At 38.2% G+C, this 25710-nt stretch overlaps 3 protein-coding genes across 4 annotated transcripts in view; 1 reads left to right on the top strand and 2 right to left on the bottom strand.

Moving 5' to 3' along the window:
• NAPEPLD (N-acyl phosphatidylethanolamine phospholipase D) overlaps positions 1-5991 on the bottom strand; it is a 95864-nt gene extending 89873 nt beyond the window's left edge. The window contains exon 1 of the mRNA XM_067746013.1: positions 5817-5991. The gene's annotated coding sequence lies outside the window, so the exon portion shown is untranslated. The remainder of the gene's footprint in view (positions 1-5816) is intronic.
• Positions 5992-6038: 47 nt separating this feature from the next.
• Positions 6039-22072, top strand: PMPCB (peptidase, mitochondrial processing subunit beta). Its single transcript, XM_067745997.1, has 13 exons — positions 6039-6159; positions 7215-7355; positions 8075-8161; positions 8518-8647; positions 13883-14081; positions 14457-14536; positions 17090-17202; positions 18067-18210; positions 19722-19882; positions 20812-20897; positions 20981-21069; positions 21232-21307; positions 21397-22072. The coding sequence occupies exons 1-13, from the start codon at positions 6061-6063 to the stop codon at positions 21459-21461; spliced, it is 1470 nt and encodes a 489-aa protein (XP_067602098.1). The 5' UTR covers positions 6039-6060; the 3' UTR covers positions 21462-22072.
• Positions 21650-25710, bottom strand: part of DNAJC2 (DnaJ heat shock protein family (Hsp40) member C2) — a 27493-nt gene continuing 23432 nt past the window's right edge. For both annotated transcript variants that reach the window (XM_067745994.1, XM_067745995.1), the window contains exons 14-17: positions 25014-25114; positions 24784-24891; positions 22069-22223; positions 21650-21803 (exon numbers count right to left, since the gene is read on the bottom strand). In XM_067745994.1, coding sequence (XP_067602095.1) covers positions 21729-21803; positions 22069-22223; positions 24784-24891; positions 25014-25114 — 439 coding nt within the window. In that variant the 3' untranslated portion in view covers positions 21650-21728. The remainder of the gene's footprint in view (positions 21804-22068; positions 22224-24783; positions 24892-25013; positions 25115-25710) is intronic.

Raw genomic sequence — 25710 nt, 5'->3', positions numbered from 1 at the left:
TGGATTTAACAAGTTTTACTCATCCATTCATCAGTTGATGAACATGTGGGTTGCTTCCACTTTTTGGCTATTACGACTTATGCCTCTATGGACATCAGTATACAAGTGGAAATATGTTTTCACATCTCAGGTATATACCTAGGAGTGGAATTGCTGGGTCAGATGGTAACTCTATGTTTAACTTTTTGAGGAACGATCAGATTGTTTTCCAAAGTGGCTGCACCACTTTACATTGCCACCAGCAGCACGTAAGCATTCCTATTTCTCCACATCCTCACCACTAATTGCTATTGCCTCTTTTTAAAATTTTAGCCATCCTAGTGGAGGTGAAATGGTATCTCATTGGGATTTTGAGTTTGATTTCTGAGGAAGGGTAGGGGAGGTGCAGAAATGACTTAAGCAGAAGTAGCCACTGGAGAGCCTAGGAGTACTGGAGGCACTGAACTCCCAGTGGTGGCAGTGTCGTAGGCATCCTGGCCTTCTTTGGTTCCTGCTCATTTTCAGAGCTTACTTCTCCAGTCTCTCCATTGATTCTATGAAGCATGAAAGTTTTTGGTTTTGGTTTTGTTTTGCGGTACGCGGGCCTCTCACTGTTGTGGCCTCTCCCGTTGCGGAGCAACAGGCTCCGGACGCGCAGGCTCAGCAGCCTTGGCTCACGAGCCCAGCCGCTCCGCGGCACATGGGATCTTCCCGGACCGGGGCACGAACCCGTGTCCCCTGCATCGGCAGGCGGACTCTCAACCACTGCGCCACCAGGGAAGCCCGCATAAAACTTTTTTATTTGATGAAGTCCAATTTATCTCTTTTTTTTTTCCTTTGGTCGTTTGTGTTTTAGGTGTTGTATCTAAGAAAACAATGCATAATCCAAGAACGTGAAGATTTACATCTCTGTTTTCCTCTAAGAGTTTTGTAGGTTTGGTTCCTTCATTTACATTTTTAATCCATTTTGAGTTAATTTTTATATATCATATGAGGTAGGAGATCCAACTTTATTCTTCTGCATGGATGTCTAATTGTCTCAGCACTATTCGTTGAAAAGACTCTTCTTTCTCCACTGAATTGTTTTGACACCCTTGTCAAAAGTCATTTGCCCATAAATGTGAGGGTTTATCTCTTGATTCTCAGTTCTGTTCCACTGATTGTCTTTTCTTATGCTAGTACCACACTGCTTGATTACTGTTGCTTTGTAGCAAGTTTTGAAACTGGGATATGTGAATCTTTTAATTTCATTCTTTTTTTCCCCATGATTGTCTTGGCTATTCTGGGTCCTTTGAGTTTCCATATGAATTTGAGGATCAGGTTCTAAAGTATACAAAGAATCTAGCTGAGATTCTGATAGAGAGTGCACAGAATCTGTAGATCAATCTGGGAAATATTGCCATTTTAACAATACTAAGTCTCCTGATACATGAACATAGGATGTCTTCCCATTTATATAGATCTTCTTTAATTTCTTTAAATAATGTTTTGTAGTTTTCAGAGTATAAGTCTGCACTACTTTTACTAATTTTTTCCTAAATAATTTATTCCTTTACTCTATTATAAATGGAATTATTTTTTTTATTTCATTTTCAAGCTGTTCTTCATTTTTTTTTTTTTTCTTTTGCGGTACGTGGGCTTCTCACTGTTGTGGCCTCTCCTGTTGTGGAGCACAGGCTCCGGACGCGCAGGCTCAGCAGCCATGGCTCACGGGCCTAACGGCTCTGCGGCATGTGGGATCTTCCCAGACCGGGGCACGAACCCGTGTCCCCTGCATCGGCAGGTGGACTCTCAACCACAGCGCCACCAGGGAAGCCCTTTTCTTCATTTTTGAAGGATCATTTTACTAGATATAGAATTCTTGACTGACAGTCTTTTCCTTTCAGGACTTCGAATATGTTGTCTCAGTGCCTTTTGTCCTCCATGGTTTCTGATGAAAAATTAGCTATTAACCTTGTTGGATCAAGTGTATGTGACAAACTGCTTTTCTCTTGCTGCTTTTAAGATTTTCTCTTTCTGTAGTTTTATTATTATGATGTCTTGGTGTGGATCTCTTTGAGTTTATTCCACTTGGAATTTGTTCAGATGTTTAGACAGGTAGATTAGTGTTTTTCATCAAATTTGGGTGTTCTGGATCATTATTTCTTCAAAGATTCTTTCTCTCCCTATCTCTCTGTCCCTTCCTTCTGGAACTCCCATTATGTGTATGTTGGAATGCTTGAAGGTATCGCAAAGGATTCTGAGGCTCTGTTCATTTTCCTTCATTCTTTTTTCTTTTAAACCCACAGACTGTTAATCACAGTTGATCTATCTTCACATTTTCTGGTTCTTTCTTCTACCTGTTCATATCTGCTGTTGAGCCCTTCCAGTGAATTTTTCATTTCATTTATTGTACTTTTTAATTCCAGGATTTTGATTTAAAAATAATTACTATCCCTTTATTGATATCCTGTATTTGATAAGACATAATTCTCATACCTTCCTTTAGTTTTTTAGACATTGTTTCCTTTAGTTTTGTGAACATTTTAAAAACAGCTTATTTTAAAAAGTTTTTGTCTTTTAAGTCCAATGTCTTGGCTTCCTCAAGGACATTTTCTATTGATTTTTTTCCCTGTGCATGACCATATTTTCTTAGTTCTTTGAATGTCTTGTAATTTTTTTGTTAAGAACTGGACATTTAAAATAATATAATGTGTCAATTCTGAATATCAGATTCCACCCCCTCCCAGACTTTGTTGTTGCTGTTTGCTTTTGTTTGTTTAGTGACTTTTCTAAGTAAATTCCTTAACGTCATGTGTTACCACTGAAGTCTCTGCTCAACTAGCTTAATGGTCAGCTAATGATTATACAGATACTTCCATAAGTGCCTAGAACCAATGAACTTCTCAGTTGTTGTTGAGGAGCTCTGTGTATGGTATACCTTCAACACTTAGCCAGACAGTTGACAACTGTGCCTTAGCCTTCACTTCCTGCTTGCACAGAGCCTCAAGGTCAGTGTTGTGGGAGGGTTTAGGGCCTTCTCCTGTCTTTCCTGGGCATGTGTACAGCCCTGGGTATGCACACAGTCATATACATGTACATGGCCTTCCAGATTCCCAGGAATACATCTGGGCTTTTCAAAGTCTCTATAGGTATACCTCAGATATATTACAGGTTCAGTTCCAGACCACCACAATAAAGTGAATATTACAATAAAGTGAGCTGCATGAATTTTTCAGTTTCTCACTGCATATAAAAGTTACATTTATACTATACTATAGTCTATTAAGTGTGCAGCAGCATTATGTCTAATAAAACAATGTACAGACCTTAATTTAAAAGTTATCTCTTGCTAAAAATTGCTACCCATCATGTGGCCCTTAGTAACATTCAAGATCACTGACATCACAGATCATCATAACAAATATAATAATAATGAAAAAAGTTTGGACTATTGTCAGAATTACCAAAATGTGACACAGAGACACGGAGTGAGCAAATGCTGTTGGGAAAGTGGTTCCAATAGGGTTGCCACAAAACTTCAATTTGTAAAAGACAGAATATCTGTGAAGCACAAAAAAGCAAAGCGCAATAAAACGAGGTATCCTGTAGAGACAGCTCAGGCCCTAGCTTTTCCTTTTAAGCTTCTTGGTTTGCCTATTGTTTGCCCTTACTCTTATCTACTACCTCCAGGCAACCACCCAAAGTTAGATAACCGCCTCTAAATATTTTTGACAAACATCCCCAGAAAAAGGCTTTTTGCTTTGAGTCAGGTTAAATAAAGGCAACCTTGCAAGTGAGATCATCCAGGGAAGCATGAGACAGGTCAAATAATTCCAGTTCTCTGGATTTGAGGCCTTGAAGGAACTCCAGCCCAATTTTGCCCCCTCTGGTGGCTGCCGATTTTCATCTTGGCTGTGGGATCCTGGTTTTCAAGGCTACCATGGAGTTAGGAGGAAGGGGTTAAGGATAGAGTTAAACACTATAAGTTTAAACACTATAAAGCTCCCTTTGCTTATTGCAATTTAGGTGTTTTTATGGGGGGGGGAACTCCCCAGATTACTGCAAGACTTGTTTCATTTCCAGAGTTTTGAAAATGTTGATTCTGGCCATTTTTATTTTGGCCACGCCACATGGTACGTGGGATCTTCATTCCCTGACCTGGGATCGAACCCATGCCCCTTGCAGTGGAAGCATGGAGTCTTAACCACTGGACCGCCAGGGAAGTCCCAGATTCTGGCCATTTTTAAAACCAGTTTTCTCATTTATTTTATTAAAAGAAGGGAGGATTTTCAGAGGTTTTATTCTGTCATTTTCCCTGACGTGTTAAACTAAGTTTGAATTAAGATGTGCTAAAATTTCCCAGGTGCTTCCTGTGATTATACCTAAATATTTTTGTATATATGTATGATGTTTGTATTTCTTTATTAATGTTAACACACATGTGTTTTAGAAACCTGAAGGGATAACCTTGGTTGTCCTCATTATATAATAGATCCTGTGGGCTGAACCTGTGGTTCATAGCAGAAGGGAGATGTGGAGAGAGATGAGGCTGGAAAGGTAAGTAGGAGTTAGCTCATGGAGGGACCTATCTTCCATACTAAGGAGGCTTCACTTTATCCTGACCAAGGGAAATTACTGGGGGGTTCTTCATACTAAAAGCTGCATTCTGAAAAGATCCCTTGGGCTTCCCTGGCGGCGCAGTGGTTGAGAGTCCGCCTGCCGATGCAGGGGACACGGGTTCATGCCCCGGTCCGGGAAGATCCCACATGCCATGGAGCAGCTGGGCCTGTGAGCCATGGCCGCTGAGCCCGCGCACCCGGAGCCTGTGCTCCGCAACGGGACAGGCCACAACAGTGAGAGGCCCGCGTACAGCAATAAAAAAAAAAAAGATCCCTTGGGCCAAAAACTATGACAGTGGGGCTGGAGTGGATTCAAGAGGCAGGAAAGGGGTGTATCAATTGGATGTTGAGAGTGGGGAAAAAGGGAGGAGCTGAGGGTGAAACTGGGTTTCTGGTTTGGATGTCTGCTGAATGGAGGTAACATTTGCTGTTTTGCATTGAATATACAGGAATAGACTCCTGGGCAAGACAGTGAAACGCATTTTGGACAAGTTGATATTGAGGTGCCAATGGGATACTCAAGTGTAGTTGTCTAGTCACTGAGTGGTTAAGGGGGCCTGGAGCTCAAGAGAGAGGCCTGGTTGGGTAGACAGGAAAGGCCTCAGGTGAAAGTGGAAACCATCAGGGAGAGTGTGCAGTAGAAGAGGCCCAGGCCCAGGTCCAGAACCCTGGGGAACAGCAACTTTCAGGGCAAAATGGTGTGGTGCTTAAGTGCAAAGGCTTTGGAGCCACACCGCCTGTTATTAGTGTCCTGACCTCAGGGAAGTTATTTACCCCAGTTTCTGCATCTGTAAAATGAGCATATTGAATAGCACACTTAGAACAGTGCTTGCGATGTTTAGTTTCACTGAGATCTGTGAATAAAGAGCTGTCCAAGAAGGTGAAGAAGGGACTAGGAGAAGGAGGAGGAGCTCTTAAGGTGCAATGAGGAAAGACAATTTCACAGAGATTTACCACGTCAAACTCAGCCAAGAGGACGGTACCAGAAGGTCTATAAAGTGTCCATCTTTCAGCAATTCGTGGTTTCACCAAGAGCAATTTCTATGGAATGGAATGAGCCAGACTGTAAAGTGTTGAAAAGTGAGTAGGGGTCAACACTGATACTTTCTTCCCTCTCCTCACGGCGCCTCTCTCTCCCACTAGAGGCCTCCTCTAAGGACAATGAGTTATGGATCATATTCCCCTTTTTCCAATCAATTTCGGCCACCAATGGGATAATATGTTGTACCAGGTTACCTTTCATTCTTCTACTTTCGTGCCTTGCACGTCGTAGGCGATTGAAGTAACTGCTGATACAGGGGCTTCTACAGACTCCTTAATTCGCGTTATTAGACTGCTCGCACCACCTCCGGGTCCATTCCTTCCACGACTGCTTAGAGGAGGTCATTCCCATCATGGCCACTTGGTGGGGCCCGCCCTCTCGTCTGGGACCTCAGGTCACGATCCCGGAAGCACATCCTTCGCACAGGCCCGAGGGAAGATGATGGCGGCGGCGGCCCGAGCGGCGCTGTTCCCTGCGGTGCGGCGGAGGCTCTGCGGTTTCACCGAGAGGCTCCTGGCCGGAGGTGCTGCCGGGCGGGTGAGCTTCCCTCCACTTGTTTGGGTGCCGCCGGGATCAGGCTAGGCCGGGCCTCTCCCGCAGAACTCCGCGCGGCGAGCCTGAGTCTCGGGCGCCCGGCCGGGCCGCGGGCGTCGGATCCACACACCCCCCCCGCCAACGGCGGGTCGGGCCTTCCCAGCCGGGACCCGTGGGGCATCAGGCGTCCGGGGACGCTTATCTCCCGCCGGCGCTGGTCTGGCTTTGGTACTCCGCAGCGCGTGACCCGCCAGTGACGTCTGGCATGACCCTGGTTTACCGACCCCCTGCCCTAGTCACTCGGGAGTCATTATGAAGAGTGCGTGTTGATCACTAAAATCGCAGTGGTTGCCATTGGGGGAAATTAAAAAGTGAGGACCCCACCCCGCCCGCCCCGAGTTCTCTTTTTTCTTAAAACTGATCGTCTTCATCATCAACTCTGCTTCCCGTGAACCAGGGGGTAGCTAAAGGAAAAGTTTGTCTGTATATGTATATTTCTCGTGCAAGACTAGCTTTGTCTAGAGGAAAAGAAAAGATGGGGACGGGCGAATAGTCCATAGGCAACAAGTCAGTCAGCCAGAGTATATCTTGAGCACCTGCCCTTCTTCCTGCCTTCTCTTTTTCTGGCTTTTTAAAAACTGCTTTTCTTAAACGGTGGAAACCTTAAGCATTTCTACGTTGTGTATGGGTATTTTTATATTTTTCGCTCCCTTTCTTGGCTTTCCCCATTCACCAACCTCCGCTTCTGCCCTCTATGGTGAATATTAAACATTTCTAGGAGAAGTATTGAGATAAAAGTAGTTTCTTTCAGGATAATTATCATAACTGTTTATTTGCCGTAAGGAAAGGACATATGTAGACATGTTGCTGGCTTTAGGAAAGTGGTTGGTTGAGGAATGTTCTCAACATAGGCCAGCCAAGGGGTGGGTCTCAGTGGAATAAAAGTTAAGGAGGAAAAAGTACTTTATAGAGTCTCTTTGGGATAGATTTGGTTTTCTAATCAACATTTCATCTTAGAATAGTGATATGTTTTGCTTCTTCCCTCCATCCCCAACCAGTCACTATATTTTGGAGGAAACAGATTGAGAAGTACACAGGCTGCTACACAAGTTGTTCTGAATGTCCCTGAAACTCACGTAACCTGTTTGGAGAATGGACTCAGAGTGGCCTCTGAAGACTCTGGGCTCTCAACATGCACAGTAAGTGATTTAGTTTGACCCCTCATTAGGCGAGAGAGCAAACTGTTGATTTTAATTTAAGCTTTTCAGTTGGTTGGCAGGTGGTTGAAAGTAGCAGCAATTATTTTGCCTTGACAAGTGACTGTCACTTGTGAATCTCTTCCTGTGATACTTCCATACCACACGAGTGTCTACATCTGGTTCTTGTAGCCTGTTGTGTCATGTAGTGTTGATAATAATGAGAGAGATATATTTGCTGGACTACTCTGTGCCAAATGTTTTTACATATATTGTCTTATTTGATCTTTAAAATAGTTCTTTGTAGCAGGGATCATCATATCCATTTTACAGTTGAAAAACAAGATCAGAGAAGTTAAATGGTTTTGTCCAAGGTCACACAGCTAATACATGACAGAACCAGGATTTGAACCTAGATTTTCTGACAGTCTCTGATGTTCTTTACACTATACTTGTTAATTGAGTGTAGTAACACATTGGGCTAAGACTCTGGGTCCTCAGTAAAGCTGGCAAGTAGGTATTTGTGGCACCCAGCAGTAGCCTGATGACCAAAAATTTTAAATCTCAGTTCATAGGACCTTACTGTCAGTCCACTCAAGAAGACTTTAATGTTAAGGCTGGAAAGCATTTGTCAGAAAAAGGAAGAAGACTGCCCCCTACCCCTACCCCGTCCCCTCAAAAGAAGATGTTGTCTTATTTAATTCTTACTTGATTGCATTAAGGTTGGGCTCTGGATTGATGCTGGAAGTAGATATGAAAATGAGAAGAATAATGGAACAGCTCACTTTCTGGAGCATATGGCTTTCAAGGCAAGTTGTAAGACTTTTTTTTTTAATGCATTTTCTTTAAGAGGCAGTAAACACAATCTCATTCTCAGGTAAGGAGAACTATAATAGTATAGCATGTTTTACTTTTAAAATCTTTTTTTCAGGATAATTACCTGAAATAATTACTGATAATTGCTCCGTAGAGCGAAACAAGGATTTTCTCTTGGGATGTAAGGGTCATTTGAACGTACGCCACTATTTCTGAAGCCTGATGTACTTTAGAAACCAAATTTGGTCCTTACATAGGCTTATGTCCTCATATTCATTGTCTGAAGTGTTTAGAACAGATGAGGGATAAAGGAAGAGGTCATAATTTTTTTTTTCCTCTTTTATTTCAGGGCACCAAAAAGAGATCCCAGTTAGATCTGGAACTTGAGATTGAAAACATGGGTGCTCATCTCAACGCCTATACTTCCAGGGAGCAGACTGTATATTATGCCAAAGCATTCTCTAAAGATTTGCCAAGAGGTATTGTTATTATTTATACTGCAGATATGTAATTTCCACAGGAATTCAGAAATGATTTAGTGCTGTTTACATTATGTTTGTTGAGAAAGAAAATGAAAAAAATGAACCAGACTTTGATTGAGGGGGCACCTGTTTTTATTTTTTCCTCCAAATATGAGAAACGATAAAAATATTTGTAGGCTGCAGGACTTCTGCAAACCAGGCCCTAACACTTGATTCAAATATTACTTCCTCCAGAGCCATACCTGTGTAGTGAACTATTTTTAATTGTTTTATTATTTGTTTACTTTTACTGCCTACTTTTTGTTTTGTTTTTTTCTCTATCCTTTTATCTGAATATTTTATTTCTACAAGTCAGAACAGATTTTCTATCTACTGACTGCTGGGCTTTGTTTTTGAACAAAACTTGCTTGCTTCTTTATTGCATTTGCACATTCTGGTTCCTCATCCTGGAGTGTACTTCTTTCTTACTGTCCTTTCCATTAATTTTTTTCAAAATTCAATTTATTTAAACTAAAAAACCCCACAAAAACCCAATACAGATCACCGATCCCCCACACCCCGCCCCAGCAATGATCAGTCTGTTCTCTGTATCTATGAGCTTGGGTGTTTTTTTGTTTTCGACTTTTTTTTCCCCACATATAAGAGAGATCATATGATATTTGTTATTTCTCTGTCTGACTTTTTCGCTTAGCATAATGCCATTGAAGTTCATCCACGCCATTGCAAGTGGCAAGATTTCATTCTTTTTTATGGCTGAGTAATTAAAATTACTCACATACTCTTTGTATGTGAGTGTGTATTTGTGTATCACAACTTCTTTATCCATTCACTCATTGATGAACACCTAGCTTGTTTCCATATCTTGGCTGTTGTACAGAATGCAGTGAACACGGAGGTAGGTCTTTTCAAGTTAGTGTTTTTGTTTTCTTTGGATAAATGTGCAGAAGTGGAATTGCTGGATTGTATGGTAGTTCTATTTTTAATTTTTTAAGGAAATTCCATGTTGTTTTCTATCGTGGCTGCCCCAGTTTACATTCCCACCAACAGTGTAAAAGGGTTTCCTTTTCTCCACATCCTTGCTAACCCTTGTCTCTAGTCTTTTTGATAGTAGCCATTCTGACAGTTATGGGGTGATATCTCATTGTCATTTTGATTTGCACTTTCCTGATGATTAATGATGTTGAGAATCTTTTCATGTACCTGTTGGCCATCTGTGTGTCTTCTTTGGAAAAATGTTTATTTAGATCTTCTGCCCATCTTTTAATCTGATTGTTTGTTTTCTTCCTGTTGGTTTCTGTGGGTTCTTCATATATTTTGTATATTCGCCCCTTATCAGATATATGATTTGCAAATATCGTCTTCCATTCAGGAGGTTGCATTTTCATTTTGTTGATGTGCAGAAGCTTTTTAGTTTGATGTAGTTCTACTTGTTGATTTTTGCTTTTGATGTCAGGTTCAAAAAATCATCACCAAGACTTATGTCAAGGAGCTTACTACTTCCTCAGTTTTCTTCTAGCAGTTTTATGGTTTCAGGCCTTCTGTTCAAGCCTTTAATTAATTTTGAGTTAATTTTTGTGTATAATAGGTGTCCAATTTCATTCTTTTCCATGTGGCCGATTTTCCCACACCATTTATTGAAGAGACTATCCTTTCCTTGTTGTATATTTTTGGATCTTTGTTGTAAATTAATTGATCATATATGCTTGGGTTTATTCTGGGCTCTCTGTTGTGTTCCACTGATTCAGTACCTGGTTTTATGTATCATACTGATTTGATTACTGTTCTTTGTAATGTTTGAAATCAGGGAGCATGATGCTTTCAGCTTTGTTCTTCTTTCTCAAGATTGCTTTGGCTATTTGGGGTCTTTTGTGGTTCCATACAAATTTTAGGATTGTTCATTATATTTCTGTGAAAAATGCCATTGGAATTTTTTTTTTTTTGCGATACGCGGGCCTCTCACTGTTGTGGCCTCTCCCGTTGCGGAGCACAGGCTCCGGACGCGCAGGCTCAGCGGCCATGGCTCATGGGCCCAGCCGCTCCGCGTCATGTGGGATCTTCCCGGACCGGGGCATGAACCCGTGTCCCCTGCATCAGCAGGCGGACTCTCAACCACTGTGCCACCAGGGAAGCCTGCCATTGGAATTTTGATAGGGATTGCATTGAGTCTGTATATTGCTTTTGGTAGCTTGGACATTTTAACAACATTAATTCTTCTAATCCATGAGTGTGGACTATTTTTCCATTTCCTTGTGTTGTTTTCTTTCATTAATGTCTTGTAGTTTTCCTCGATTAAATTTATTCCTAAGTATTTTATTCCTTTTGATGCAATTGTAAATGGGATTACTTCTTATTTTCTCTTGCTGATAGTTCATTATTAGTGTATAGGAACATAACAGATTTTTGCTTATTGACTTTGTATCCTACAGCTTCACTGAATTCGTTTATTAGTCCTAACAGTTTATTTGATGGAGTCTTTAGTGTTTTTTATATGTAATATCATGTCATCTGCAAATAGTGATAGTTTTACTTCTTCCTTTCCAATTTGGATGCCTTTGATTTCTTTTTCTTGCCTAATTGCTCTGACTAGGAGCAATTTTTTTATTCCTTTTTTGTTACAAAAACTCTGAAGCAGAATAAGCAAGTGTTCACTTAAAAGATTATTGATGATTGTTTTCATAGCAATAAAATAAAATAGATTTTATTTTTATTTTGTAGAAGTAAAATAATTATTCTGACAGCATAACTATTTTTTGTAGTTACCATGTTGTAGAGTGTTTTGGATATCTTAAGGGAAAGTTATTACACAAAACATTTTCCCAGTGGGAGAATTAATGAAAAAATGTAGCAGTTTTAGTGCTAATTGGTGAGACTATTAATCTTTAAGGTCCTTGTATAGTTGTAGTTAATTTCATTACTTTGAAATTTTGGATTCCTAATAGGCTTTCATTAATGTTTGAATGCCACTTTACACAAGTACCTTTGTATATATGTAATTTGTGTATATATCATCTCATTTGATCAGCATAGTAATCAGATAAGTGTCTCCACTGTGCAGTTGTGGGAATTGAGGCGCAGCCCAGACTGTGACTTTCCCCGGATCACATAACTTAGTGGCTTACTGTGGACTCAAATGCGTGTCTTCTCACTCAGATTCACTGTGTCCGGTTGCTTTGTCAAAACAACAAAACAAAACACCTACCACCTGCAAATAAATAAAGTAAAATTTTCATAACATGGTAGCCTAACTTGTGCATTAAAACCAATGAAAATGAAAACAGTGGAGGGTGTGTTAGTTTGAATTGCAAAAAACATTGGTTAGATTCTTAATGATTTCCGTAGAAATAGTTTTTGCCCCAGGACTAGTTAGGCACTAAGAACAAAGGGCTAGGCCAGGCTACTTTAAAGGACTGTTGATTCTAGCCTGTTTCTCTCCTTTATTTACACAGAGAACAGCAAAGAAAGCAAAAAAGAGGACTAGAGAAAGGAAGAGAGAATTTAGAAGACCTTTTTTTTTTTCTTTCTGGCTTCTGGCTGGGAAGGACAGAGTCCCTGTTAGTGGGAGTAGAAATGGAAAAGAGAGGCGCTCTTTGAGGAATCCAAAATGGAAGTGCTCTCTGAGGCAGATCCCACTTTGGGAATTTGCTTGAGGCTTTTATACTCTCAGTTGGGTGAAACCTGGTGTGTGAGGTAATAATTAGATGCTTAGACAAGTGGTCTTCAAACTTTTATGATCATCCATTCTTATCAGTAAGAGACTTGAACATATATCCTCAATATAGGTATATGTATAAATTAAATACATGTACTGCTGTACTAATATATACAGTGTTACATATACATTAGAAAGAGAGAAGATTCTGAGTAAAACATAAATATTGGGAAATATGAATCCCCACTTTAGAAGGTACCAATCTAGACTACTACTTCCACATAAAGGGGGGTCTTCACACAGGATCCCTTGTCCTCCCACCTGTCTTTGGGCTCTTCCTTACCCACCTGGGCCTTTATTTCTCTTGTCGGGACAGATAGGTTTTTTTTGTTTGTTTTTGTTTTTAAATTTTATTGGAGCATAGTTGATTTACAACATTGTGTTAGAGAGATGGTTTTACAGATAATTTTTTCTTTTTGCCCAGGATCTCGGTCCCAGCCTATTCTAGCAGTCTGTTTTGTCATGTTGGGTAGTCTGTAGAGGTAATTAATTACAGAAGGTCCTTGGTATTTGAACATTATTGCTTCTGAGACAAGTCACCTTAAAGTGAACTTAAAACAAGGAACAGAAATTTACAGCAGAGTAACAAAATGAAACTAAAGTTTATAAATTTGTTTTATATTGACTAAAATTTAGATTGTGATTGCAACTATATACTAATTCTTCAAGGATAGTTTAGGTTTTCCTTTTTTGGAGAAGTATGTACTTTTTCTGATAAAATTGCTTAATAGCATGATAAATCCTTTAGTTCACTTGTGGCTTTTTGCAAATTAGGGTCATTTTTGTATAAATACTTGAGGGTTTTATCAGTTTTTCCAAGGGTCACTTTTAATCCTTTGATAGTCATGTTATCTCTTTTAGGGTACCTATCCTTTTTTTCAAATGTTAACTGCTCCAGCTCTGTTGGATCATCATTTATCAGTGACTTTACTAATTAATGGTCAGAATCTAACCAACATTGACCAGAATCTAACCAACATTGACCATTAACTGGAGTTAAGTGGGGAAAGATATTTGAGAGGACACTAATTCTGTAAGTGGTTCATTGGGGGTATATATTAGATTACGATGGTTCTTGGCTTCTTAATATAGTAGCCTCGTTGCTGTGGGATCTTGGGTAGTAACTATTTGGGTGATGTCGGCTCTCTGTGTGTACCTGTGTGCTCTGAGTAGATAGATAATTTTCTCCTTACCATTGTCACAGAGAACAATATACAGTTATATGCAGATTTCCATGACCGTTCTGAAGTGGTTGTAGGCAGTCATTTTACAAGTCTTGTGGGGACTTCTGGCAAATTTAGTCTTCTTCAAGTTCATCTGTACCACAGGGGATTGCATTTCTCATTTTAATTTAGTCCTTCTAGGTATATCAAATTATAGAAACATTTATTTCTTCTCAGTTTAATCATTTAGTCAATATTGAGTGATGGTCACTATCATTGTTTCTGATGCTAATTTAATAGATTTTAAATAGTGAAAATTTAAGATTTTAGTGTTTCTTCTTGTGTTTTATTTTCAATAAGCTGTAGAAATTCTTGCTGATATAATACAAAACAGCACATTGGGAGAAGCAGAGATTGAACGTGAACGTGGAGTAATCCTTAGAGAGATGCAGGAAGTTGAAACCAATTTACAAGAAGTTGTTTTTGATTATCTTCATGCCACAGCTTATCAAAATACTGCACTTGGACGGACAATTTTGGGACCAACTGAAAATATCAAGTAGGTATAATTCTCAGATTTTTTTTTTTTGAGAAAAAATTTGAATTGTGAAAATTAACATTCACATTCAAAAAGTATGTTTCAGAAAGTAATTTTTTACCCCCAATAATCTGAATGAAATTGTACTTAAGCTACACTTTAGCCCCACCTAACTCCCAGGTGTCTGGGTTTGTAGCTACTTCTGGAATAAACAAGTGATGGTATTAAATCTTTTTTTTTTTTTGATATATACTTTGATACTTGTTGCATATATCCTATTTCTGACTGCATTTAACTTAGAATACCTTTAAGGTCCAATTTAATTTCAGGTACATTATGTGAGGATCTGTGCTTTTAAATTTCCTTTTAATATTGCTTTTCTTACTCCACTTACAGGTCTATAAATCGTAAGGACTTAGTGGATTATATAACGACACATTATAAGGGGCCAAGAATAGTACTTGCTGCTGCTGGAGGTTAGTTTAAGTTTCTGTGACTGTTTTAAACACAGAGTGATGTACTTATCAGTTTGATCCTATTGGCAGATGTCTTTAGAGGTTTTATTTAGAGAGCAGATTGTTAAATGTGCTGGGTAAGGGCAGTATGGAGCCCTGGAACCAGACTTTTCCTCTGTCTTCCCTTTAGTAGAGTTTTTCTTTTCTTTTTTCTTTTAATTTTTATTTATTTTTGGCTGTGTTGGGTCTTAGTTGCTGCACGCGGGCTTCCTCTCGTTGCGGCGAGCGGGGGCCACTCTTCGTTGCAGTGTACGGGTTTCTCATTGCGGTGACTTCTCTTGTTGCGGAGCATGGGCTCTAGGCACGCAGGCTCAGTAGTTGTGGCTCGCGGGCTCCAGAGCGCCGGCTCAGTAGTTGTGGCACACGGGCTTAGTTGCTCTTCAACATATGGGATCTTCCCGGACCAGGGCGCAAACCCGTGTCCCCTGCGTTGGCAGGCGGATTCTTAACCACTGGCCACCAGGGAAGCCCAATAGAGTTTTTCAGTGGGAAAATGTAGTGACCCTCCAATATGTAAGTGTGCACACATAATGGAATTTCCTTGTAAGAAAAGGGCAAATGAGTGAACTGGGAGATAATGAGACTTGGAAGATGGTGTTCTACGGTTTGGGAATCTCTTGAGATTTTAAATTTCTTGAGAACCGGCTTCATCCTTGGTCAGGCGTGGTATGAGTATGTTACGTTGTTTATTCATTCTTTGATTTGTTCGTTCTTTCAGTAAGATCTGCTAGTTACTGAAAAGGGGAAGTATATAGGGGATTAGGAGAATATTTAATGGGAATCTGAACATGCAAGTGGCATCAGGACAAGGCTTCCTTGTGAGAACATGTTTGAAGCCAGTAAATGAAAGAAAATTCACATTAGATTTTGCTAGATTTCCTGGTAATCTGAATTTAGGCAAATTGTACATTTTATTGGTTTCCAGTTTTGTGTTCTCTTTCTCTTTTTAGGACAAAGTGAAGATACATGGAATGTTCTTTTGTGTAAATTTTTCTCTCTTTAGAAATGACAATAAATTAAAATTCTAGTTGCCCTGGATAGACTTTAGGCTCATTACTTGGGAATAATGGAGAAGATGAAAATGAGGGTTAAATATCTTAAAACATGTTGCCTTTGTGTGGCAGATAAGTGTGCTCTGAAGTTATCTTGAGTTAGTAACATTGTTTCTAAAATGGCTGGGGTTCAACAGTTGAAACTGCCTTGGAAAGGGGAACACTATTGGTTGGATGGGGCCTCAGCAGCTAAGCTGTCAGGAATGTCTCTGCCATTGTTGGTGGCATATGGATGCAGTGGGTTTTATCATAGTTCATTGGTTCATTTTGACATCACCAGAGTTGGGATATCTTACAATTAATTAATGGCCTATCCTAGATTAATTAGCATTTTGTCTTATTGATACATAAGTGATGATATTTCTTATCAACAGTGGCATCTTCAGTGAAATAGGCCAGAGTTAGCTTGATTTAAAAAAATAAAATTTACCGGCTCCCCTGCCTTTTGGATAGAGGTAAGCAGAGGTGGTGCTGGGGCAGGAGCTGAATATCTGGAACATCCAACCAGGAGGGCTATAGGTGAAGGTAGTAAAACAGTGGAAGTGGTTGTTAAGTGCTGAGAATTGTGTGCCTGTTCATGGTTCTGCACTCTCTGCTTGTCATCCTTGTATCACCAGGGTCTTCCTATTGTTTTGTCACCCTCTGGATTGATATCTAAGGCGGCTCTCCTACATAGTGATTGTGAAAACGTGTGTAATCATTCACTGTCTTGTTTTATACCAGAGATTTGTTTGGAAATACGGGTGTAAGTTGTGCTTTTATGTTCTAATAGAATGTTTCATTAAAAAAATATCTTGTGGTATTTTTTAAGGCACTTACCCATGTTTAAATTTGTCTTGTAAGTTTAGGAATCTCTCACTGACTGAATCTGTTTGGATCCCAAGTTTGGAAAATAAGGGATATAGAATCTAAGTAACTCTTAAGTTTTGGATGGCAAGTAGTGAGTGTTTGAATAGCTATGAATTTATTCAGAAATTTGTATGAGGTTATTTTGTTCCTGTATTTTGATAGCAGAGCACAGAGAATGAAGCGTATCTTGTGTCCAGCTTTCTTTAAATGATAGTTATTCTTTTCTACTTTAAAAAATTTATTGAAAGGTGACTTTTCCTTGCTAGTTTGCATTCTAGGAGTTTTAATTATTCAATATAACATGATTCTGCATGGAAAATGGTATTTTCAAGCTATCTTATTATCCTTATCTGTGAATCCATTGGTATGTTATGAAAACTGTGATGGTTCTTCAGAATGAGAAAGCTGTGCAGCCCCAAGCCTTATAACAAGGGAAAGAGTGTGCTCTGTGAGCTTACTCTTAAAAAGGCTTTTAGTCAGAGCAAGTAGTCCATGTGTAACCTGTATCACATTATACCACCTTGAGCTTATTGTAAACAGAAGTATTGGCAGTTCGTTGTGTGCTTTACATTGCACTGCTACTGGATATATAACGTATTTTCCTTCAATTTAGGGGTTTCCCATGATGAACTGCTTGAGTTAGCAAAGTTTCATTTTGGTGACTCTTTGTCCACACACAAAGGAGAAATACCAGCTCTGCCTCCCTGCAAATTCACAGGAAGTGAGGTAGGGCAAGCCTCCTAAGCTAGTGTTTAACCCTTTGGGTTTCTTGTGTTGTATTTATGAATGTGTGTAGCAAATGTGCCTGTTTCTAACAGTAAAATGGAAGAAGCCAAAGGAGTCCAGCCGAGGATGGACTCAGTTGTTCATGTTCTTTCCTGTTTCATATATTTAACCACCTATTTTTCTTTCCTAAGGATGTAAGGTTTTAAGGAAAATATAATTTGGTTTTTTTGTGCTTTTTGTTTGATACTATGCCCATTTTCCTATTGTAGGGCATAAAAGTTAATCTTTTATTTTAAAAACACCTCAAATTTTGACTTTTAATCAGGTTTATTCTTGGCTAAGTTCTGCCCACAGTGCATTTCTGGGGGGTAGCTGTTAAAGCCAGAACTTGTAGAGAACCTGCTACATGTCAGCTGTATCTTTAAGCCTCATTAGAAGCTTAGTTTTTCACATTAGGGATGATGCTCATATAGTTGTATCTGGAAAGAAGCCTGATGTTGGCAATTGCATAAGACTGTAGCATTGGCAGTACAAAAATAAGCCTGTTATGTCAAGATTAGCTTAAATTTAGAGAGTCAGAAAAATTCAGACTGACAAAAGATTATTTCTACCAGTGAAATAATGCATCGCTTTTTGACCAGGTAATTATCTGGTGGCTGTGTCTGGATTATTTCAAGTGGAGATCTTTTGGTGAAATTCTTCTAGACTATACAGTGTAATGAGGCCTAATTGTTTAAAAAACAAAGGAGTGTCATGGTGAGCATTTTAACTTTGCAGTTAATGGAGCTGGTGAGTTTGTTTCTTGTTAAGCATGTTATATAGTGGTAATCTTAACTAGAGCTTTGTATCCTTTATCCTAACTAGATTCGAGTGAGGGATGACAAGATGCCTTTGGCACATCTTGCAATAGCTGTTGAAGCTGTTGGTTGGGCACATCCAGATACAATCTGTCTCATGGTTGCAAACACACTGATTGGCAACTGGGATCGCTCTTTTGGAGGAGGAATGGTAAGTGATTTTAAAAGTAAATTTCCATAATAAATGAGAAGATGAAACTTCGTAGTATGAATTTTGACTTAAAATATAAACTGATCCTGGATTGCATCCTGGGCCAGAAAAAAACAATTTTTTTCTTTTGCCATACTGGCAAATTTTGAATAAGGATAGAAGGATTTGTTAATAGTAATATATCAGTGTTAATATCCTAATTTTAATAATTGTACTGAGGTAAATTTCCTTGTTTTTCGGAAGTGCACATTAAAAAGTATTCAGGGGTAAAAAGGATATCTGCACTGTACTCTCAAACAATTGAAAAATATGTTAAAGAGAATGATAAAGCAAAAAAAAAAATGGTAAAGTAACAGGTGTTAAGGAATTTGGATAAAGGAAATTCTTTGTACTATTTATGCTACTAGTCTGTAGTCTGAAATTACTTCAAAATACAAAGTGTATATATTTATACTCAAAGATTTTGAGAAAATACATTTCATATAAGTATCTTAGGCTTCACATGCAATATAATTTCAATTTTTTAAGCAAACAGCCCAAAGCTCTACAAATTGGGTTGATAATAGCTAATTATTTTTACTTTAAATTTTTGTTGTTGTTGGCAAAGCATATTGGCATGGGTTATTCAGTTTTTTGGTTGATATGGTTATAAATGATTATTAAACAAAGCTGGAACACAGAATTAGAAGTCATAACCATATCTCACATCAATCACTGATAGAAGTGGAATGCTGGGCTGGATTGACCAAGGGACCCTGTAAACATACCTGAACTACAACCTGTGAGGTCAACCCATTTTTAATTTTAATTTTGGCCTGATTGGATTTTTCCTTTTAATTTTAATTTTATATTGGAGTATAGTTGATTTACAATGTTGTGTTAGTTTCATATGTACAGCTAAGTGATTCAGTTATATATACACATATATATCCATTCTTTTTCAAACTCTTTTCCCATTTAGGTTATTACAGAATATTGAGTAGAGTTCCCTGTTCTATACAGTAGGTTCCTTGTTGGTTATTTTATACACAGTAGTGTGTATATGTTAATCCCAAACTCCTAATTTATCCCTCCCCCAACCACGTTTCCCCTTTGGTAACCATGAGTTTGTTTTCAAAGTCTGTGAGTCTGTTTCTGTTTTGTAAATAAGTTCATTTGTATCTTTTTTTTTTTTAGATTCCACATGTAAGTGATATCACTGACTTCACTTAGTATGATAATCTCTAGGTCCATCAATATGTATTATTTTAGAAGTGGGTGCAGCTACTAAATTAATTACAAGGATTCACTGCTTTAACATTATGAATTTCTCTGGGGATGATGCATTGGGCTGGTGAGATTACTATAATTCTTAGTTTCAGTGAATTTTTGCTTTATTATTGAGATACTGCTGGATAAAACTGAGAAACTCAGCCTTTTAAGGCAGTCACGATTTTCCCATCTCATTTTTCTTTCTGGTAATTTGGACACGTATACCTACAGTTCTCTTGGACAGTTTTTTTCCCTTACAGAATTTATCTAGCAAGCTGGCCCAGCTCACCTGTCATGGCAACCTCTGCCATAGCTTCCAGTCTTTCAACACTTCCTACACAGATACAGGATTATGGGGAATCTATATGGTTTGTGAACCAGCCACTGTTGCAGACATGCTACATGTTGTTCAGAAAGAATGGTGAGAAAAAATTTAAATCATGCTTAGAATTCCCACTTTAGACTAGTTTCTTTTTACACTGTTGATGCTGATTAATTTTTTATGGTGATGTTATTAGCATTTTATTAAGAGAACAAGACTTAAGTAGTAGCAGTTATTGCTGTGTTTTTGAAGCACAGATATTTCTTCTAAGTTTCATGTGAAGCTGATTTATAGTATAGAAAATTCTTAATCATTAAGAAGCAGATTACTTCAGAAAGAATATCTTAAAAGTTAAAAATGTTTAAATGCCAACTAGAATTCTAGGAAATACTTCTAAAAGTTATCTGGCTTGGAAAGGCTGCGTTATGAAAATGAACCTGAAGTTGCCATTGCTAAAAGAAAAATGTAGTGTTTTAGTCAAAACTAGTACCTTGAGACAGGCAGAAGGGCCCAAAGCTTCTTGGAAAACTTTTATTTAGCTCTGGTCCCTTTCCTCCACCATTCTTAAATGGCTTACATCTCTCTAAGTCTAGTTGGAGTGTAATCATTAATTATTAGGTTTAAGTTAGACTCAACTGGATTCTTTTGAGAAACCAATGACCCACTGACCTATCTATCCCCTAACAAGTCAGATCCTATCAGATGGGGATTCATGAATTTTCAAAATGACTGTAGCATTTCTCAAAATGCAGTCAGCCTATTTTTATATTGTATTGAATCTCTGCTAACCATATCATTTTTGAGAAATTAACACTACCAGGAAAATAATCAGTAATATTTTAACTTTTGCTTAACTGTTGGGATCATTAGTAATTTAAACTTTTTACTAAATTGAAATCATAATCACTTGTACATTGTGGTGTAATACATAGAATATAGCATCCTTTCTTTCTTTTAGGTCATTAACTCATGAAACGTATAACATTTTCAAACTACTTTGACATTTGATTTTTCCAAATGGTTTTTAGGATGCGACTCTGTACAAGTGTCACTGAAAGTGAAGTTGCACGAGCCAAGAATCTTCTGAAAACAAACATGTTGCTGCAACTTGATGGTAAAAGAATTAAACACATAAGTCCTATTTTCACATGGTTGACTTACGTTCCAGTACTTAGTTTTCCCTTTTCTTTAAAACAGGTTCCACTCCCATCTGTGAAGATATTGGTAGGCAAATGTTATGCTATAATCGAAGAATTCCCATCCCTGAGCTTGAAGCAAGAATTGATGTAAGTAGTCCTTAGATACTATTGGGTCTTGTGTAAAATGATGCTTGTTACAACACCTGGAGATACACATCATAAATCTTGCTTTAGCTCTAAAATGTCCCAGGTATAGAATGTCTTCACTACTACAAAAAGCTCTGAATGCTTGTGTCTTCAATTTTTCAGGCTGTAAATGCTGAGATAATTCGAGAAGTGTGTACCAAATATATTTATGATAAGAGTCCAGCTGTTGCTGCTGTTGGTAAGCCTGGCTCCTTTTCTCCTATGCAGAAAGTTGGCTAAGGACTTTCCTTCTCTTTAGTTGTAACTGTCCTTTCTTTTAATCCTTAGGTCCCATTGAGCAGCTACCAGATTTTAAACAGATTTGCAGTAACATGTGCTGGCTTCATGATTAAAATGCTCCTAATAAACATATTTTGAACATATATATTTATAAAACCGAGACCTGCAAGTCCTAAAGAAAAAAAATGAACATCTATACTGGTAAATATGAATGAAATACTATCTCAGACTTTGAAAGAATAAGACCACCACAATGAATGGTAGATCTCTGAGAAATTATACTGGAACAACACACTTTAAGTATAGTTTTAAGAATAAAATTTTGTACAGTATTTTCAGTTTTATTATAAAAATGCACACACAACAAAGATTGTCATAAGTCATTTCTTGCCTCTACTTGCGTTCAGCACTTGTTCTTGAGCAGCTTTCTTTGCTTTTACCATTTCGACAAGTTCCTAGGAAGGGAAAAAGATGTTACTTACACCGAGAAGTTGTCAGAATTTGCAGACATTTCTAGTGTTTGGTATAAGTATGTAAAACATCCAAACTGGGGTAAATCTACTGAAAAGGTTGATTTTTTTTTTAGTAACTACCAGAGCTAGAACGTTTCTAAGGTTGGTTACTTCTAATATTGGCCCCACGACTACTGTGGTATTGAATAAGCACAAAAACATAATTTAAATGATTGATAATGGAATCTACACACTAAAGATCTACAACCTTATATCGTTTCATGCAGTCCTTCTTTGTCCTGCCAGGCACTGCTTCTGCTATTTTTTCCCATCTTTCAGGTGTATTTACTGGGTACGTTTTCAAAGCTTGTTCCAAAAGCTTCTGTTCTTCTGTTGTCCAAGGGGTGAAATCTGTGCATGGACCTGTTTAAGAAAAAATTTTGTTTGGAAAATTTTATTCTAATTGATAGAAAACTGTCCTGGAACACCTTCCCAGATGAGTCTTTTGGTACACATCTTGGTAAGTGCCCATTTGAATCTGTGATGTGCAATCTTGAACAGACCAAATTAGACGCACATATATACCTCTAGGTATTAATTAGGGGAAAAACTTTAGATAGCTCACATCCCAGAAAAATATGAGACTTTAAAGCACAATATGCTTTGTATTTCTGGTCTATCACAATCTAATCTTATATTCACCAGACTTTTTAAAAAAAAATCAGATTTAACATACACAGTTGGACTTCTGGGTTCGAAACCACAACCACAAGTCATTTAAGATTTCTGATAAATCTAGTTCCTTATAGCATAGTTCAAGAGCTGCCTCCTACTTAAACACTTTTAGCTCGATGAGAGCCTGGAAACCATTCTCATTTTACACTGGAAGAAACAAGTTTAACAAAGCTAAGCCAAGCTCCCATAGTTTCAATGATGTACAGCCAAGGTGAGATTAGATTCCATTTCCAGTGTGTCACTGTCACCACGTCCACTAAAATATTGTGGAGCCTACGCTGTGCATCTCTACTAAACCAGACCTTTATGTTTGATAGAACACCTCATACATGTATCAGAAACAAATATATTCCTTCCTAAGATGCAAGAAGTATACATCCCACTTCTGTAGGAAAATGAAAATGTGAAAATGGTTAAAATGATTTGGTTATTCTAAGTTAATGGATTACTGACAGCTTAGTTATTTCAGATCATGCAGTGAAAACACAGTGGCACCTATCCTACCAGCAGTGAGACTACCTCTTGAAATTGTAACCTGTGAGATCAGGTACAAAGTAAAGCCTAGAAATCTAAGTTATTTCCCAATTAAAAACATACTCATAGACACAGTGAACAAGTTGAAAAACAACACACCTTACAACAAGGCAGAGAACTTGTATTTGAAGACAGATTAAAGACTGAAGCTTTCTTTGAAATCAGCTTTTAAAATTCCAGGAACCCCTTAGTGGAATTTCCTTTTATTAGTTTGAAGCCCCATTTAACACCATAGATTTAATTCATTTCCTCTCTCTTGGAAAAAAGATGGAACTGACATATAATTATTATCTGCTGCTTATTATCTGCTGTTATGATCCAGGGACTTCCCAATACCAAAATGAATGAAACATATAAAATTCCTATGAGAAATCACTATTCCAAAAAATGTGGCCAGCTTGCTGTTTACTGGAGCAGTTGAAGAGAGAGGGACCTGCCCATTAAATCCATAAGAAGAGGTAAAGGAGTCAGGCCCAAGTACCATATCACTCCTGCCCTCACAGGGTCACCCATCTGCCAGAAAGCACAACCATCAGTGTCTGCCTCCAGCACGGAAACTAGTCCCACAAGAAAGAGCTGAGAATAACGCAGTAATACCTGAATGTGTCTGATTTTTGTGGATGGCGTAAGGGGCAAGAGAATTACCTCCTTTAGAAGTGCCTTCCAAGTGTTCTGAAATTTCTGCTTTGTTACTTATCTTTCTGAAAAGAGCCAAAACAATGCCCAGCCTAGACAAAAGTCACCCAATTTTGCAAATGCAACTTGCAAACACAGAATGATTTTTTCCTCTTTATAGAACATTGTAAGTCTCTCCTAGTATTTTCAAATTGAAATTTTGGGATAATGAACTAGACCAAGAATACAGGAAAAGTGGGACTGTTAAGACAGGGACAGGTCATCCTGAGGAGTCAAGGCTGTCAGTTAATCCCAAAACATACATTTGGCACTGTGATCTGGAAAGCATATCCAAGATTAGCTTAGTTTAGGGAGAAAAGGACTGGTGGCTCACAAATGCATGTAGTGAAAGAGAACTTTTCAAAGTTTTGTCAGCAACTCACATTAAGGAAAAAAATGTCACATCTCAGACACTTATACACATGAACAAAAGTTTCACAAATACCCACTTATGTAATAGGTGTAATGCTCTCTGATATTTTCTATTCATGATCCATTAAACTGATTTCATGACCCACCTCTGAGTCATAATTTGCATTTGAAACATACTGGTCCAGAGTAATCAAATTAACTAGAACACCCAAGACATGTCAGCACAACAAACTGTGTCTGTATAACTAACTTGTTCTGAGCCACGTAAGCTGCAGGCATGCTGCCCCTTTACTCCTGTCTTCCCTTAAAGACAAGGACCTTTCCTTATAGTGTATTTTTCAAAATCAGGAAATCAACCTTGATAAAAAATTATCTAGTCTACAGACCTTATTCAAATTTCAATTGTCCCAATATCCTTTAATACTGATTTGTAAAATCTGGTGAACTAAACAAACACAACCCCTCCCCTCATGGCATATGAAATGGAAGAACTGTAATTCTCAATGGTGCTGATGTAAAACTGTCCTGAAAACATCCGCTTTATACCTTTCAGTCTGCTAAATGCTTTCCATTCCATTCACTCTGAATGTAGACCGTAGATCTTGTATACTCTCACACAGATACATGGTTAGCATTTTCTACTCATAGAAAAATAAAATTTCATTACCTTCAAATCGTTCTGAAGGTGTTGCATTGTCTGCTTGACACACCACACCGTGTTCTTTTTTAAACTTATCAAAAGCCTTTCTGTTTATGTCATCTTTTTGATGAGGGTCTGAAAAGGGGAAAAAACTTTAATACAGATCATCTCATTTAGTCTTTCATTAAATTGCATAGATTATTTTTAAAATATGTATTCAAGGTAGCAAAAAAATTGATTTGGCAAAACTAACTCACCAAGTTTTTGAAGACTCTTTGCTTTGCCGATAACATCTTTGGCGGTTCTCTTGACTCCAGAAGAAGAATGTATGTTCATGTAATTAGCAATAACTTCCCATCTAGAGCAACCGATACAAAAATAACGAAAAACCCCAAACAAAACCCAGAATGATCCCACATTTTTAATGCAGAAGGGTTAGCTATAACATCTAAAGAATTAGCTCTAAATTGGTGATCTAATTATTACTATTGCCTGAACTATGTTTTTTGCTTTTCATATGTTTAAATCAACTGTGTATAATCTTGGTTTCAAGTTTGTACAAAACCTTATTGATTCTGTGTAAAAATCAACAGAAATAAAAGCACACATTTGTGTATACTGCCATTTGGACACATACTTAAGGAGACAGATCATTCTGAAAAGAGAACCTTAGTTTCCTCATATACAGAATAAGGGAGGCTGGATCTCTAAGGTTTCTTTGAGTTCTCAGCTCAGACTCTGCAGTGAGCTCCAGTTTGAGGTCGGAAACAACAAAGAAGGATTAAGACTGAAAGAGAAACTATGGAGCACAAAACCTAGTGCCTACTATAAACCACAATGGACTAAGCCAACATGAGAGTCAAGGTTTATGTCTTATGATCCTTAATTTCCTGAGAAATTGATGAAGCATCCTGATGTATGTATGGATATACATATGTGTGTTGGTATAAGCTG

Source organism: Pseudorca crassidens, chromosome 8 (assembly GCF_039906515.1).
Source record: "Pseudorca crassidens isolate mPseCra1 chromosome 8, mPseCra1.hap1, whole genome shotgun sequence".
NCBI classification, from domain to species: domain Eukaryota; kingdom Metazoa; phylum Chordata; class Mammalia; order Artiodactyla; family Delphinidae; genus Pseudorca; species Pseudorca crassidens.
The sequence above is the reverse complement of the archived record's forward strand: the minus strand, read 5'-3'. Positions and strand labels throughout refer to the sequence as shown.

What these genes read in the sequence shown, in the direction of transcription:
- PMPCB (XM_067745997.1), top strand. Translation starts at nt 6,061, where the DNA reads ATGATGGCGGCGGCGGCCCGAGCGGCGCTGTTCCCTGCGGTGCGGCGG. An exon ending in GCAAATTCACAGGAAGTGAG is followed by an intron (nt 17,203 to 18,066) that starts GTAGGGCAAGCC and finishes TATCCTAACTAG; the next exon opens with ATTCGAGTGAGGGATGACAA. An exon ending in AGCTTGAAGCAAGAATTGAT is followed by an intron (nt 21,070 to 21,231) that starts GTAAGTAGTCCT and finishes TCAATTTTTCAG; the next exon opens with GCTGTAAATGCTGAGATAAT.